This window comes from Myxine glutinosa, chromosome 7 (genome assembly GCF_964187855.1).
Source record: "Myxine glutinosa chromosome 7, kmMyxGlut1.1, whole genome shotgun sequence".
Classification (NCBI taxonomy): Eukaryota; Metazoa; Chordata; class Myxini; order Myxiniformes; family Myxinidae; genus Myxine; species Myxine glutinosa.
In genome coordinates this window covers 17,251,061-17,267,496 of record NC_136267.1, presented here as the reverse complement: position 1 = coordinate 17,267,496, position 16,436 = coordinate 17,251,061, and the positions used below count along the sequence as shown (strand labels likewise).

Below are 16,436 nucleotides of genomic sequence, written 5' to 3'. Positions count from 1 at the left end.
AAGATAAAAGTCCCACGTGACAAAGATAAAAGTCCCACGTGGCAAAGAGAAAAGTCTCACGTGACAAAGATAATAGTCCCACGTGACAAAGAGAAAAGCCCCACGTTGCAAAGACAAGAGTCCCACTTGACAAAGACAAGAGTCCCACTTGACCCAGAGAAAAGTTCCATGTGGCAGTCCTAAGTGGCAATGATAACAAGTCATAAGTGGCAAAGAGAAAAGTCCCACATGGCAAAGAGAAAAGTCCCACGTGACAAAGATAAAAGTCCCACGTGGCAAAGAGAAAAGTCCCTTGTGGCAATGAGAAAAGTCCCACGTGACAAAGATAAAAGTCCCACGTGACAAAGATAAAAGTCCAACGTGGCAAAGAGAAAAGTCCCACGTGGCAAAGAGAAAAGTCCCACGTGGCAAAGAGAAAAAAAGCCCCACGTGGCAAAGAGAAAAGCCCCACATGGCAAAGAGAAAAGTCCCACGTGACAAAGATAAAAGTCCCACGTGGCAAAGACAAAAGTCCCATGTGGCAAAGAGAAAAAAAGCCCCACGTGTCAAAGAGAAAAGCCCCACATGGCAATGAGAAAAGTCCCACGTGACAAAGATAAAAGTCCCACGTGGCAAAGAGAAAAGTCCCACGTGGCAAAGAGAAAAGTCCCACGTGGCAAAGAGAAAAGTCCCACGTGGCAAAGAGAAAAGTCCCACGTGGCAAAGAGAAAAGTCCCACGTGGCAAAGAGAAAAGTCCCACGTGGCAAAGAGAAAAGTCCCACGTGGCAAAGATAAAAGTCCCATGTGGCAAAGAGAAAAGTCCCACGTGGCAAAGATAAAAGTCCCATGTGGCAAGGGGAAAAGTCCCACGTGACAAAGAGAAATGTCTCATGGTGTCCATGACAACAATTTCACCTCTATAATAAAATCAAATGGGATTTTATGTGATTTTATTATTGCCAAACCTCAGGGATTTTTAAGATATCAAATTGAAACTGACAAGCCATATTTGTACGTATGTGTAGTATTGTATATTACAAATGCGAATTAGATGTTTGTTACTTGCGAAAATCGAACATTTTTCATGTACTGTGTATTGGTTCGTTCGTGTGTTATTCTGTCTGTTTGGCTGTTTGTCTGATTGTCTGTTTATTTGTATGTCAATTGCCTATGTTCACAATTTCAAACCGGTCTTCACAAAACTACATCAAATGATATATATGATCATAATGAAGAAGCCTATTGATTTTGAGGTCAAAAGGTCAACCAACATAGGCCAAAGGTAAACAACTTTGTCGAATTTCTAAAATCATCAATTTTAATCCGATTGATTTGAACTTTAAGAGGATTTGCATATCAGGTCACTGAATCCAACCACCAATTATTTTTGAGGTCTAAAATCAAAAGGTCAACATAGGCCATATTTCTAAAGTCATCAATTATCATCCAATTGACTTTAAATTTGAAGAGGATTTGCATATCAGGTCACCAAATTCAAGCACCAATTATTTTAAACGTAAATGGTGTATTAGGGATTTTGCCCGACATCTTCCTTGTCATTGTTTGTTACTCAGGTGGTTTTGCCATTGCTCATGAGTAACACACAATCTAAAAAAAATGCTGTTTTATATAGTTTATGTAATTGAATTAGTTGTGAAATAAGTGAATTGCTCTCAACATAACCTGTGGGTTACCATTCCCCCTGCCGGTGGAGTTTCATTGTGTCGAGATGTGAGGTTCGCCACAACAATCCTTCAGGCAGCTCAGTTACTCAGGCAGTTTTTGTCCTGTTTGCAAACCATTTGCTCATATTGGTCAATTTAGTGTTCCGGTACCAAATTATGATGAGATTTTAGATTAATTTACATCTCTGCAAGAACCAGGATGTCTTTGGAGTAAAATAAGTGAAGGATAAATAATTAAAATCACATGGTTTCATGGCGATGAACAAACGTACAGCTTCACAGACCGTGTTTTTCCTGATATATATATATATATATATATATATATATATATATATATATATATATATACACACACACACACACACACACACACATATATACAGACTTGGCATTTACTATGGAATATATCTTTTTGTCTTGACTTGGGTTTACTTTCTTAACTCAGTATATCAATCTGGTGAGTTTCTTTTACACTTTGGTGATTTATTTGTTAAAAGAACCATGTCACTGATTGTCTGTCGCAGCAAGAAGTCAACAACAGGATTATATCACAGGTGGCGTGGCAAAATATACGGACAGGTGCATTTGATGATTGGCTTCACAGTCGGGTATACAAGGGTTGTTGCGTTCTGCATTAGTGGAAAACAACTGCTGCACGTCTCCAAAAGTTATTGCCACTTCCTCTGGAGATGGTCCGTCAACTCGACAATGCTGTTTGTCATGGAGTGGTGGGTTTAAGAAATTACGGCATGAAACAGCGTGCTATTGCTCGGCAGTATGGCATCACTCAAGGTCAGGTGTCAAAGATCCTCAAACGAAATGCTCAGAGGGGTGTCCCTCCTCCAATACCGAGGCCAGGACATCCCCGCAGAACCACAAGGAGGGATGATCGCCAGCTGCACCGGTTAGTCCGCAATGGCCGTATCAAGTCAGCTAATCGGCTTAGGGCTGAGTGGCAGCAACTGACAAATGTGCCTGTATCCAGAAGGCTACTCAACCAACGACTGGTTCAAGCAGGCTATCGTGCCAGGCGTCCCCTGAGAAAGCCACGCCTGACCAGACAACACCGCCAGCGCCGATTGCAGTGGGCCAGAGAGCACCGTCAATGGCAGCCAGGACACTGGAATCACGTGATCTTTAGTGACGAGTCTAGATTTCTGGTCTATCGTCAAGATGGCCGCGTCCGAGTGCGCAGACAAGTGCATGAAGCCTACAACAAAGATTGTATAGTGCCAAGAGTCCAAGCTGGAGGTGGTGGGTGACCGTTTGGGCTGCTTTTCATGCAGGGGGCAAAACTGACCTGGTTGTTCTGAATGGAAACCTGAACCAGTTCAAGTACAGGGCCATTCTGGAAGAAACATTGCTTCCATTTTCTCGTGCAGCCTTTCGAGGAAACTTTGTCTTCCAAGATGACAATGCACGGCCTCATCGTGCTCGCATGATCCAACACTTTCTTGCTGACCGTGGTGTAGAGCATATGGAATGGCCTGCCATGTCCCCCCGGATATGAATCCGATAGAGAACTTTTGGGCAGAATTAACGCGTCAAATCGACCACTTGGACCAGCAGCCGACCTCTGTGCGTGAATTGCAGCAGGCTATTGTCACTGCATGGCAAGCGATTCCTGTCCAAACCTTTGCAAATCTCGTGAACAGCATGCCTCAACGTGTACGTGCTCTCCTGAATGCTCGTGGGGGTTACACGAAGTACTGAACTGTAATTTTACTGTCCGTAATCCCAGTCGTAATTTAACTTTTGTTTTTGTTTAAAAAAGATTTGGCTAATGTGCAAAATAAAGAGATACTTCTGGAAAACGTACAGAAGTTTAACACAGTACTGTCCATGAATTGAGTTCGATATCAGTGTGCATCACTTTCAAGGATCAATTTATTTGTTTCGAAATGTCAAATGTGGTTTTTGTTTCTTTTAAAGGTCACATTAACAAAATCTAGAATAATTTCAACATAATTCCAATGAACTTTTGGTTCTAAGACATCTTGAAAAGTACGTTCACCCCCACAAAAAAATATTCCATATTAAATGCCAAGTCTGTATATATATATATATATATATGGGGTTCATTCACACAGAGACTTCAGGCAGCTCAGTTACTTTGGGTTCTCTGACTTTTATGTGCTGTTTTTATCCTTTCCATTTGGCAAGCCCTCTGGTGTTATCAAAACTAATTGGTTGTTGGTTTACGCAGAGGCCTCTTAGGTTCCGTATGAATCCTGCACCAAACACTTTCTACTTAATTTGTGTTGTTGTGATTTTGTATATTAAATGTTTTTGAGTGTTCTTGTGTTTGTTTCCTTTTTGACAAATATGCTGAGTATTGGAATGCTTCTGTCACAATTGGTTGATCTTCTGCATTTATTGACATGCTAAAGCTTACATTACTGCAGCATTGTTACAGAAAACATATAATATGTAAAAAATACATATCTATGTGATAATATGCTTGTTCATTCGTTCGTTCCTCCGTTCATTCATCCCTCCGTCCATGTGTAATGCTCCTTTCCACCCATTGGTTGGACAGCTTGCCTGACTCCACCCACAATTGTAACCTGAAAAATCATACCGCTGCGATTTTGGTGACATGCGAAGCCAAAGATGTCATAATCATAATCGCCATACCCTCCCTATACATTTCATGTTCAGTGTAAAATGACCAAAGCGACTGTTAAAAGCATCATCAAATATCAAAAGGTTGGAGCCTATCGGCGTCACGAGCTTTGTGAAGGCCACAGTAAGTATAGGCCTCAGACTTCAGTCTTTATAGGCTTCAGTCCTCTGGTGTCAGCCTATGGGCCAGTACAATTGGAATCTATCTGAGCTATATAACCACCACCTAATAGCCGGCGAAGCCGGTGTGGTGAATGAACGCGTACGTATTATGTTGAAAAGCCAGATGTTGCTGAATCCTTTGAGAATTTCGAAGCTTTGACGCACCAAATCGCTCAATGGAGGCCGCCATCTTGCGGATGCGGAGGTATGCATAAAAAATTGCGAAAAAGTGAAATAGGAGTTTGTTTCACCTGTCTTTGTTTGATTTACAATCTTATGCACCTCTAATTTGTAATTAAAATACTTTAAGACCAACCTCGTTCCCCGGGCCCGCACGGGTCCCGGTTATCTTCAATGAAAATCTTCACCAAACACCAGAACCAATGAGATTCGAGCATTTGAAAAAATATTTCAAAAACCAAATCACTCAATGGAGGCCGCCATCTTCCAGATGCGGAAGTATGCATAAAAAAATTGCGAAAAAGTTCAATAGGAGTTTGTTTCACTCGTCTTTTTTTGATTCACAATCTAATGCACCTATAATTTGTAATTAAAATACTTTAAGGCCAACCTCGGCCCGCACGGCCCTGGTTGTCTTCAACGAAAATCGTCACCAAACATCGGAACCAATGAGATTCGAGTATTTTTTTTTTTTTTTTTTTTTCTATACTGAATCGAGGCTCGTGAAAGAGCTGACAACCGCGAGGGAAAGACAAAGACAGTACATGGGGATCGCGAGGGAAAGACAGTACATGGGGACCGCGAGGGAAAGACAAAAACAGCACATGGGGACCGCGAGGGAAAGACAAAGACAGCACATAGGGACCGCGAGGGAAAGACAAAGACAGTACATGGGGACCGCGAGGGAAAGACAAAGACAGTACATGGGGACCGCGAGGGAAAGACAAAGACAGTACATGGGGACCGCGAGGGAAAGACAAAGACAGCACATAGGGACCGCGAGGGAAAGACAAAGACAGTACATGGGGACCGCGAGGGAAAGACAAAAACAGCACATGGGGACCGCGAGGGAAAGACAAAGACAGCACATAGGGACCGCGAGGGAAAGACAAAGACAGTACATGGGGACCGCGAGGGAAAGAGAAAAACAGCACATGGGGACCGCGAGGGAAAGACAAAGACAGTACATGGGGACCGCGAGGGAAAGACAGTACATGGGGACCGCGAGGGAAAGACAAAAACAGCACATGGGGACCGCGAGGGAAAGACAAAGACAGCACATAGGGACCGCGAGGGAAAGACAAAGACAGTACATGGGGACCGCGAGGGAAAGACAGTACATGGGGACCGCGAGGGAAAGACAAAAACAGCACATGGGGACCGCGAGGGAAAGACAAAGACAGTACATGGGGACCGCGAGGGAAAGACAGTACATGGGGACCGCGAGGGAAAGACAGTACATGGGGACCGCGAGGGAAAGACAGTACATGGGGACCGCGAGGGAAAGACAGTACATGAGGACCGCGAGGGAAAGACAGTACATGGGGACCGCGAGGGAAAGACAAAAACAGCACATGGGGACCGCGAGGGAAAGACAAAGACAGTACATGGGGACCGCGAGGGAAAGACAGTACATGGGGACCGCGAGGGAAAGACAGTACATGGGGACCGCGAGGGAAAGACATAAACAGCACATGGGGACCGCGAGGGAAAGACAAAGACAGTACATGGGGACCACGAGGGAAAGACAAAGACAGCACATGGGGACCGCGAGGGAAAGACAAAGACAGCACATAGGGACCGCGAGGGAAAGACAAAGACAGTACATGGGGACCGCGAGGGAAAGACAAAAACAGCACATGGGGACCACGAGGGAAAGACAAAGACAGTACATGGGGACCGCGAGGGAAAGACAGTACATGGGGACCGCGAGGGAAAGACAAAAACAGCACATGGGGACCGCGAGGGAAAGACAAAGACAGCACATAGGGACCGCGAGGGAAAGACAAAGACAGTACATGGGGACCGCGAGGGAAAGACAAAGACAGCACATGGGGACCGCGAGGGAAAGCTCATTTCATAATGAAAAAATATTTCAAAATTACCGCGTTTCGGAGGCTGAAAACGGCGTCAAATATTCTAAAATTGACGAAGAATTATTTTTTTAGAAATCTCGCGGCCGTAGGGGATCGTTTTTCACGGCCGGAAATATCCGAAATTGAGACGGAATTCACCGAATTAATCAAGAAGGAAATTTTATAAATTTTAATCGCATCCAGAATGCAAATAGTGTCATTTTGAACTAGGTACGGTACCTACTACACCTACCTACTACCAACTACTTAACCTACTGATGCCATAGTGATGGGTAAAATAGTGACAAGAGGCTTTGGCTTCGCCACCTCATTGCGGCTTTGCAGTCGGGTACTAGTATGTATGCACATTGGTAGTGGGCATATTTTGCTTCAAACCCAGGTTATGTTTTATTTCTGTAGTAATCGAGGCAGCGGTCTGTTGCCTTATACACCACCCAAATAACCATGTGGCATTCTCTCGAACAATAACTTTTACCATGGCGGTTCGGTTGGTCCTTGCTGTTATTTCCGACTATTTTCTCTCAAACGCCTCGACCAAGGACCATAAAACCCTTGTCATTTTAAAGGTCTTTGTCGAAGGAGTTCCGGGAATCTCGCAAGATTGTGAAATAAAAAAATCATTCATCTTTTTCTTTTAACGGTGGGTATGCATGCATCAGGAAGAATATACTTGGTTTCGGGTCGTTTATTGGCACAATTAAGCTGCTCATGGTCACTTATAAAGGTGGGATAGAGTTGGGAGGGGAGGTTTAGTCTTTGTGTGGGAGGGAGGTGGGAGGGTTGAGGAGTTGGGTGGGTAGTGGGGAGGAGATTGAAGCCTTAAAATTGGAAGGGGGAGGTTTAGGACTTGGGGTTTTGGTGGGGGCTGGGGGAGGGTTGATGACTTAGAGTTTGTGAGGGAGGGAGGAGGTTGAGGACAGGAAGTCACATTTTACATTGTGCAGTTGGTCCATGGGTCCCTACTAGTATGCTGTCTTGAGAAATTCATACATAATTGCTACACATATGAATATCCTTGGAATTCTAATGATGGAACCATGTGGCTTGCAGGCAATTTAGTGTTTGTGTTGCTGAGTTGTACAAAAATGTGACAGGGTCTCCATACCGAGATGACATCACGCTGGCGATCCTGCAGCTTCAGGAGAGAAACCGGATTGAGATCCTGAAACGCAAATGGTGGGAGGGTGGACGGTGCCCCCGGGAGGAAGATCACAGAGCTAAAGGTGTGCAATTTAAATTTTTACACCTTATACTGCACCAAACCTGATCTGCCTTTCAATGTCTCAACCTTGCATTATAATTTCCTATTTTTAACATTATCCTTGATCACAAATTTTCCACCTCTTATCATGCACCTCTGGTTACATCATGCAGCATTGCATTCCAATCTTTATCTTTACCATTCCTCTCTCTTTCTTTTTTTCTCTTTCTCTCTCTCTCGCTCCCCACCTTTTCCCCTTCCTTGTCTCAGGTTTAGGGATGCAGAACATCGGTGGTATATTTGTTGTTCTGCTCTGTGGTCTCATCTTGGCTGTTGTCATTGCTGTGGCTGAGTTTGCATGGAACTCTCGAACAGCACCTGCTCGTGCTGATGCGGTGAGAATTGATTGTCGAAGGTTTTAAATATATATTATCAATGACTATGGTTGATGAAGGGACATAGTTTGATCCTTACTGGAATCTTAAACTACTTGTATATTCACCTTCTGAGAATTGCTGAGACTTATGGAGGATTTTTTACAAGCAATAAGCATATTACATTGGTATTGTTACATTTGTGAGGTGTAGGTAAAAAGATCCTATAGGAAAGGTGGGATTGTATAATTATAGCATGGACCGTGGACGCGTAGGAGAAATCTCGATGTACTTAAGTAGGGAAACTGTAGCTGAAGATGTTTATGTGTCTTCACACGAGGGGTGAAGCAGTGCTAATTAGTGTAGGGATCAAGGCAAATTTTCCCCAGTACGTGATTCCCCTCTGTAATTTTCCCTTTACATTTTGTTGACAAGGCCGGCCATGAAAACCTCCTTTAAACAACAACAACTGCCGACAGACCCCAAGGAAGAGCCGATCGGACTAAGCCCTGCCCAAAGGACCTAATAAGGAAAAGGCCATGCCCCGGAGTGCCGTGATGGGGATGTGGAGAGGGAGCCGGCAGGCTAGGCCCCTGAAGGTCATGATTGGTCGAGTGGAGCATGGGGTGATTTGGAAAGAGCTTTGACATTGGTCGGTGTGACGTCATCGAGAAGCTTCTAGAGTGCGCTTGGTTCTTGCTTGGGGAGGAAGGGCACCATCGTTTTGCGTTTGGTGCGCTGGTGATTTGTGTGCTTTTGAAGGAGCGTAGAGCTTTTGCTGCGCCGGCAGAATCTCGACAGAAGCGGGCAACATTTGGGGTCACCAAGAAGCTGGGGTCTGCATTGCACTTGAAGGTAAAGAAGCGAAAGAGGGCCGTCTCTACGACTTGCCTCCTGATCCTTGGCGCCTTCGGCGCCATGTTGTGTGCTCATCGAGAGGGAGGCTCTCAGCCTTGTCGCCACCACTCTCCTCAAAAAGGGCCACTTGAGACCAAAGCTAAGTGCACTATAAAAAGGGATTTTATTTTATTTTATCATTCCCCTTGTCTGTTTTTTGAGTCCGTGTGTGGAGGTACCTCAGTTAGAAATTGAAGTTACCTCAGCCCTCATTTTATTCCTTGGTTTATTGTCATTAAATTCATTTTTGTTGCATTTTATTTGTCATGTTCGTTTATTCGTTGTGGTTTCGGTATAAACCCATGTGCTCCATTCAAATAAAGCTACGCGTTCCTTTTTCCCGTGCACGACAAAAATACCAACATTTTGGCCGCTCGCCTCGGAAGTAAAAATTGTCTCGGCTATTCGTCATCCAGCGGTCTTAATCGAAAGTCAGTATATTCTAATAACAAGGCCACCTGGTAGATTGACATCTTCTAATTATTCTCACTGAATTCAACCACCAATTATAATTTTTGAGGTATAAAGGTCAAAAGGTCAACAGAAGCCAAATTTCTAAGATCGTCATTTTTCATCCGATGACTTGAAATTTGAATTGGATTTGCATATATGGTGTTTGAATTCAACCTCCAATTATTTGAAAGGTAAAATATTTTTTAGGGATTTTGCAAGTATTGTGCTCTGCATGGTTTCTTTCTTGTTTATTTGTTTGAGAACCCACTCATCCTAAAGACCCTAAAGACCTTTGGTTACTTCACAGTGCCATAGCTCGGAAAATGTATGGCATATGAAGGTATAAGTTGGGGAACTAGATTAGCAACACATGGGAGAAAGCACGAGCCACTAAAATAGTAAATGTTTCCACCGGGGGACATAATTGCGGCCATTAGTATAATTGATCAAATAAAATGGAATTTAATTCCACAACAGAAGGTGAAAGCGAGAATTATATATTAAGATAGAACATCATGGAAAATTCCTTGCACTGCTAAATTGCACACAAAAACATGGGCCCTGCATTGCACAAACTACAAAAACTAGCCTTGAAATTTGAAAGAAAGGGCGGCACGTATGGAAGACCGTGTGTGGCCAGTGTGTGGAAGACCGAAAACCCCTGTAAAATGGTTGATGAAGTTGTACATGTTTTTATGCCTCTGCCGACCAAGTCGCCGGAGGCATTATGTTTTCAGGTGGTCCGTCCAGCTGTCCGTCCGTCCGTCCGTCTGTCTATCCGTCCGTCTGTCCGTCCGTGATAGGTTTTCGTTCCCGCGATAACTTGAGAACGGCTCAAGGGATCGTAGTCAAACTTGGTGCAGGTATGTATAAAGAGGTAAAGATGAAGTCATTAGATTTTGGGGTCACAATGTCAAAGTCCAAAGGTCAGAGTTCATGTTAGGTAAAAAATATTGTTACCACGATAACTTGTGAACCAGTGATGGGATTCTGACCAAAGTTGGTACAGTTATGTATTATGATGCAAACATGACCTGATTAGATTTTGAGGTCAAAAGGTAGAAGGTCAAAGTTTGTAATAGGTCTATAACTTGAGAAAGGCTGAAGGGATAAAATTCAAACTTGGTACAGGTATGTACTTGGTACAGACCTACTGTACGCAGACAATACACAGACGACATGCTGTCTGACCATGCAGATGACCTGCTGTAGGACCACGCAGATACCTGCTGTAGGACCACGCAGACGAACTGCTGTAGGACCACACTGACAACCTGCTGTAGGACCGTGCAGACAACCTGCTGTAGGACCACGCAGACAACCTGCTGTAGGACCACACAGACAACATGCTGTAGGACCACGCAGACAACCTGCTGTAGGACCATGCAGATGACCTGCCGTAGGACCACGCAAACAACCTGCTGTAGGACCACGCAGAAAACTTGCTGTAGGACCACACAGACGACCTGCTGTAGGACCACACAGACGACATCTGTAGGACCATGCAAATGACCTGCTGTAGGACCACGCAGACAACCTGCTGTAGGACCACACAGACGACCTGCCATAGGACAATGCAGATGACCTGCTGTACGACCACACAGATGACCTGCTGTACGACCACACAGATGACCTGCTGTAGGACCATGCAGACAGCCTGCTGTAGGACCATGCAGATGACCTACTGTAGGACCACGCAGACAACCTGCTCGAGGACCATGCAGACAAACTGCTGTAGGACCATGCAGATGATGTGCTGTAGGACCATGCAGACAAGCTGCTGTAGGAGCACGCAGAAAACCTGCTGTAGGATCATGCAGACAACCCGCTGTAGGACCACACAGAAAACCTGCTGTAGGACCACACAGATGACCTGCTGTAGGACCACGCAGGGAAACCTCTGTAGGACCACGCAGACAACCTGCTGTAGCACCACACAGACGACCTGCCATAGGACAACGCAGATGACTTTCTGTATGACCACGCAGATGACCTGCTGTAGGACCATGTAGACAGCCTGCTGTAGGACCATGCATACAACCTGCTGGAGGACCATGCAGACAACCTGCTGGAGGACCATGCAGACAACCTGCTGGAGGACCATGCAGACAACCTGCTGGAGGACCATGCAGACAGCCTGCTGTAGGACCATGCAGACGACCTACTGTAGGACCATGCAGACAACCTGCTGGAGGACCATGCAGACAACCTGCTGTAGGACCATGCAGATGATGTGCTGTAGGACCATGCAAACAACCTGCTGCATACGAGATCTAAGCAACCTGCTGTATACAGACGGCACTGGTCTTGTGTCCCACTTACAATGTGAACTGCAGGAATCTATTGACAAATTTTCTGCAGCATCTTCCACTTTCGATCTTTCAATTAATACTTATAAGAGTGAAATTGTGTGTCAAGCAGCTCCAGGTAGGCCATATGGCGGTGCCAATATCTTGTTGAATGGTAAACGACTTCCTGTCGTAAAGAACTTCAGTATATTGACTGCATTGTATCAAATGACTGCAGCCTTAATAAGGAGCTCCCTTCCAGCATTCGCTCAGCATGTTATGCATTGACCACGTGCACGATCGGCTTGGAGTCTGTGTGGCATGCGACCAATCACAAAATGCAAAGTGTACCATACTGTTGTTTTCTCTTGACTCCTATACAGTGCTCAAACTTTCATGTTATATCGATGTCAAATCCGCCACCTGTCACAGGTTCACGTCTGGCACTTGCAAAGCATACTACTTATCAAATAGCAGGACTGAGTTACGAACAACCAAGTTCTCGAGGGAGCCCATATGCCCAGCAAAGAGGCCGTACTCCGACAGAAGCAGATTGCTTTGATTGGTGATGACGGGATGGGGAAAGACAGGATCCCAAAAGCCTTCTTGTAGCCAGAATAATACCAGACATTCTCTAGTACGGTACGTTTATGTCACCAACAGGCACCGACATGCCACTGGCATCGACCATGGAGCAAGGGAGGACGTTGCGAAAAACAGGTGACCATTGCACATTCCTATGAAAAATTGCTTTGCTGTGGCAGAGTCCAAATTGATTTGTGGGCATGAGCGAACCGAGCGTGCCCACCCATGCAGTTGCCAACCAACCCCGAGACCGTTTAGCTGTCGGCACCATGGTCGCAACATAGCAGACCCATTGGCATTTTCTCACGTGAAAGGGTTTCTGTCCAGCAACACCACTTGAGGTCGACTTTTCTCTTTTTCTGTGCTTTAACTCCTTCCGCTCCTTTTGCACCCTTCCCCTTTCTGCCCTTGTTCCACTGCGATGAGTCAAACTCGCCCATGAGGTGACAACCCACGACGAATTTGGCTGATGTTTGGCATGGTCATAGAGGTTCCACAACTTTAAGCATGTCATTGTGGGCACGATCTGGGCATTTCTGTCGAAGGACCAATGGGATCCGGTAGCACCGATGTTCTCTGTCAGCCAGATCTCTGGGCAGCCAAAGGAATTGAGCGGACAGTGAGGGTAATACAAAATGGCGTTCACCACTACACCGACGAGCCGCTCTGTATGTTTGGACTTCACTGTGATCTGCCATGGTGTTGCGGTGTCTTGCCTGTGCTTGACTGGCACTCCAAGACTAGTTTGATGAGCGTAATTGCTTTTGCCATTAGATTTCCTTGTATTCATGTAATTTTCTCTTTATTGCAAATACATCACTACCTCTCCCTACTCCTTACTTGTTTTTCCTTTTAACTGTTCAAACCCCCTTCCTCCTTTTTTCTCCACTATTTATAGCATGCTCTGCAGGGTGTTGAGATGTGTGCTTGATAGGCTGGAGGCCCAAGATGAGCTGTCATAGTTGATGAATAATCTAATGTACTGTTTGTATGTTAGTGATGCTGTTTCTTTGTGGTGTCCAAAGTCGATGCCTGTGAGTGGCCCCAAGTGTGTTCAGCCTGGGTGTGCATGTTTTTTTTAATGTTTGTGATGTGATCTGAGAATGACGTGGATGTGTTAAAAGTGACGCCGAGTATTTTGGTTTGGTGTGTGTGTGAAGTATGGATGTTGTTGAGTGTGATGTGTGTTGTCCTGGTATGTTTTTGGTGTAATTTTTATGAGTGTTCGTTGATTTTGAGGGGGCTACTTTTAGTCTGTTGATGGTGAGCCAGGTTTCTAGGGTGCTGAGGAAGGGTTGAGGTTGTGCTGTGGTGGTTATATCGTCCACATATGAGGCTAATTGTATGTTCTCGGGTGATTGTGAAATGTTGCGCATGAACAGATTTAAGAGTGTGGGGGAGAGGACTGAGCCCTGAGGGACTCCGTTCAGAAAGTATCGTGTGCATGATGACCTGCCGTTAAAAATCACGAATGATTATCTGCATGATAGGTAGTTGGCCAACCAGCGTTTGGTGTTGTGGTGCATGTTTGTGTTGAGTAGTTTGTGAGTAAGAGCTTTGGGAGTGTGTCAAACGCTTTGCTGATGTCTACTGTAGAGACCAATGGTGGTGGAAATGGTCTGAATCCGTGTTGGGTGTGTGGCAGAGGGACGTGAGGGTCTGTGAGTGGTTGGGTGTGTAGGAGAGGGACGTGAGGGTCTGTGAGTGTTTGGGTGTGTAGGAGAGGGACGTGAGGGTCTGTGAGTGTTTGGGTGTGTGCGAGAGGGACGTGAGGGTCTGTGGGTGGTTGGGTGTGTAAGAGAGTGACGTGAGGGTCTGTGAGTGGTTGGGTGTGTGCGAGAGGGACGTGAGGGTCTGTGAGTGGTTGGGTGTGTAGGAGAGGGACGTAAGGGTCTGTGAGTGGTTGGGTGTGTGCGAGATGGACATGAGGGTCTGTGAGTGTAGGTATAAGGTGTTCCGTAACTTTGGAGGGTGTGCAAAGTCAGGTGATAGGTCTGTAGGAGGCTGCTTGTTGGAGGAGGGTGATGATTTTGCCTAATTTCCAAATTTGGGGAATTTTTGAGTGTTGGGAGGAGAAATTGGTTATATTTATAAGGGCTGAGTAACTTCTACCAACACTCAATAAATTCACCAAATGTGGTTAATTTAGGAGGTGGTTTTATTTCTTAATGATTGGCCAATTAATTACTTATTTTTTACATTTATGGGTGTGTTATTAATTAGTTTAACACTTTTTCTTTTCTGTAATCCCTACTGATATGTCTACATTATGGGAATTAATGGATTAAATAGAGGTAAGGTAGAGTGACTGCATGGCAGTCAACCACGAAATCCATCATTTATTATATCCTTATTACTCTGCTTAACAAGAAAATTTAACAATTTAACAAATATTTAACAATAAATTAAAATTTAATTTAAGAAAATTTAACAACAGATGAACTTACAATATGTTGTTCCTTAACTGAAGACTCTCAACACCAACTAACTCTAACATTGTCCTGCTACCTGCAGGAGCTACTCGTGGAACTCTGCCGATCACTGTCCTGCTCCGAGTCTTCTCGTCGCCGTCCACGCACTCGGCCACCTTTTCCTCCTGCCCGACCTCCCGGACCTCCTCGACGCCACCACCATCACACCATCGCCGCCGATGCGGACCCCGGAGCAATGCAACGCCTTGGCAACGGCAAGCTGCTTATGGGATCCGGGGAAGCCAGCGGTGGAGAGTCCCTAAAGGTGGCCTCGCAGTTTGGCGCGCCCTGTGCTCACCTCCGCTCTTGTTGGCAGTGCCGGCAGCACTATAGGTTCCGTGGAACCGGTGCCACAATTCAAGCACTTGGCATTGGCCGATCACCCCTGCAACCTCACAAAAGTACTCCAAATACTCCGACTGCTGCAGCCACACCCGTCAGTATCGCGCCCTTGCCTCCACCTCCTCAGTCTCTGTCACACCATGCCACGTGCCATAGACCTCCGTCAGGCCAGCGGCATACAGAACAGTCCCTGCTATGATGAACCTTCAAGACCATTTCCCCATAACGCCACCATCCCCATTTCCACCACCATTGGTCTCAAACAACATTCTCCCTTTTCCTTTCTCATGACATTCTGCTGCCCGTTTTCTGTTTTGATGCCACTGAACTTGATGACAGCTCGGCATTTAACAGGCGGCGGAACTCTATTCCTGCATTTTTGCTGTCATCCTGTCAACCTGTTAGGCCTACTCACGTCTCTTAGTCCCCCAACACCGAAGTCATATTGACTTTGTGTTGAACTTTTCTATTCATGATCTACCACCGTCTGCCACCAAGAGAACACCAAATATTTGGTGACGATACTTTGCTGTGACTATCATGCAGTAACTTGCTCCAGGTTCATGTCCCAAGAAACAGGACTGCAAAACTATTGTTGTTAAACCATCGAGATCATGTCAAGGTGCCGGCAACCAGTCACCAGAAGTTAGGAACACATGATGGCAAGGACCCAAGGACCACCGATCCAGGACTGAGAAGGGTGTGGATCTCTAGCCAGAAAGGTGACCCCTCGACTGCAGCGTTGGTTTCCCATTTTTGATGAAGCATGGTCGATAAGCAAATGGAAGACGGCACAAAAGGCAGACTGTGCATTGAACTTCCTTTAGGCCTCAAGTCCAAGCAAAGCGTCATGAGTCTAGACCAGGCCTCATGACTCCAGACTTGGCCATAATAGTTGGTCTAATTGGGTAACTATTTCTGATTGGTGAGATGCATATACAGCACTGCGTAAGGAACGAGTGAACATTTGGAAGTGATCATAGTAACTGAGGACTTGAGATGCCTTGTACGGAGATGTTTCTCTTTTTGGAATCAAATTGTTCATGCTGTTGGCCATGTGGCAGCGATTAAAACACTTCCTACCAGCTTCTTTACTACCTTTGTCTGTTATTAGCCCGTCCGCTGCGCAGCAGGAGACGGGATTTTGCAATTGTGTGTGTGTGTGTGTGTGTGTGTGTGTGTGTGTGTGTGTGTGTGTGTGTGTGTGTGTGTGTGTGTGTGTGTGTGTGTGTGTGTGTGTCCGTCCGTGTGTGTGTGTGTCCGTCTGGACCGTAACTTTTTTTCCATTTAAGTTTTGTCATCAGATTTTCACCAAA

At 45.4% G+C, this 16,436-nt stretch overlaps 1 protein-coding gene across 1 annotated transcript in view; it reads left to right on the top strand.

Moving 5' to 3' along the window:
• Positions 1 to 16,205, top strand: part of GRIK5 (glutamate ionotropic receptor kainate type subunit 5) — a 516,667-nt gene extending 500,462 nt beyond the window's left edge. The window contains exons 18-20 of the mRNA XM_078782648.1: positions 7,604 to 7,732; positions 7,981 to 8,105; positions 14,822 to 16,205. Coding sequence (XP_078638774.1) covers positions 7,604 to 7,732; positions 7,981 to 8,105; positions 14,822 to 15,319 — 752 coding nt within the window. The 3' untranslated portion in view covers positions 15,320 to 16,205. The remainder of the gene's footprint in view (positions 1 to 7,603; positions 7,733 to 7,980; positions 8,106 to 14,821) is intronic.
• Positions 16,206 to 16,436: the final 231 nt, after the last annotated feature.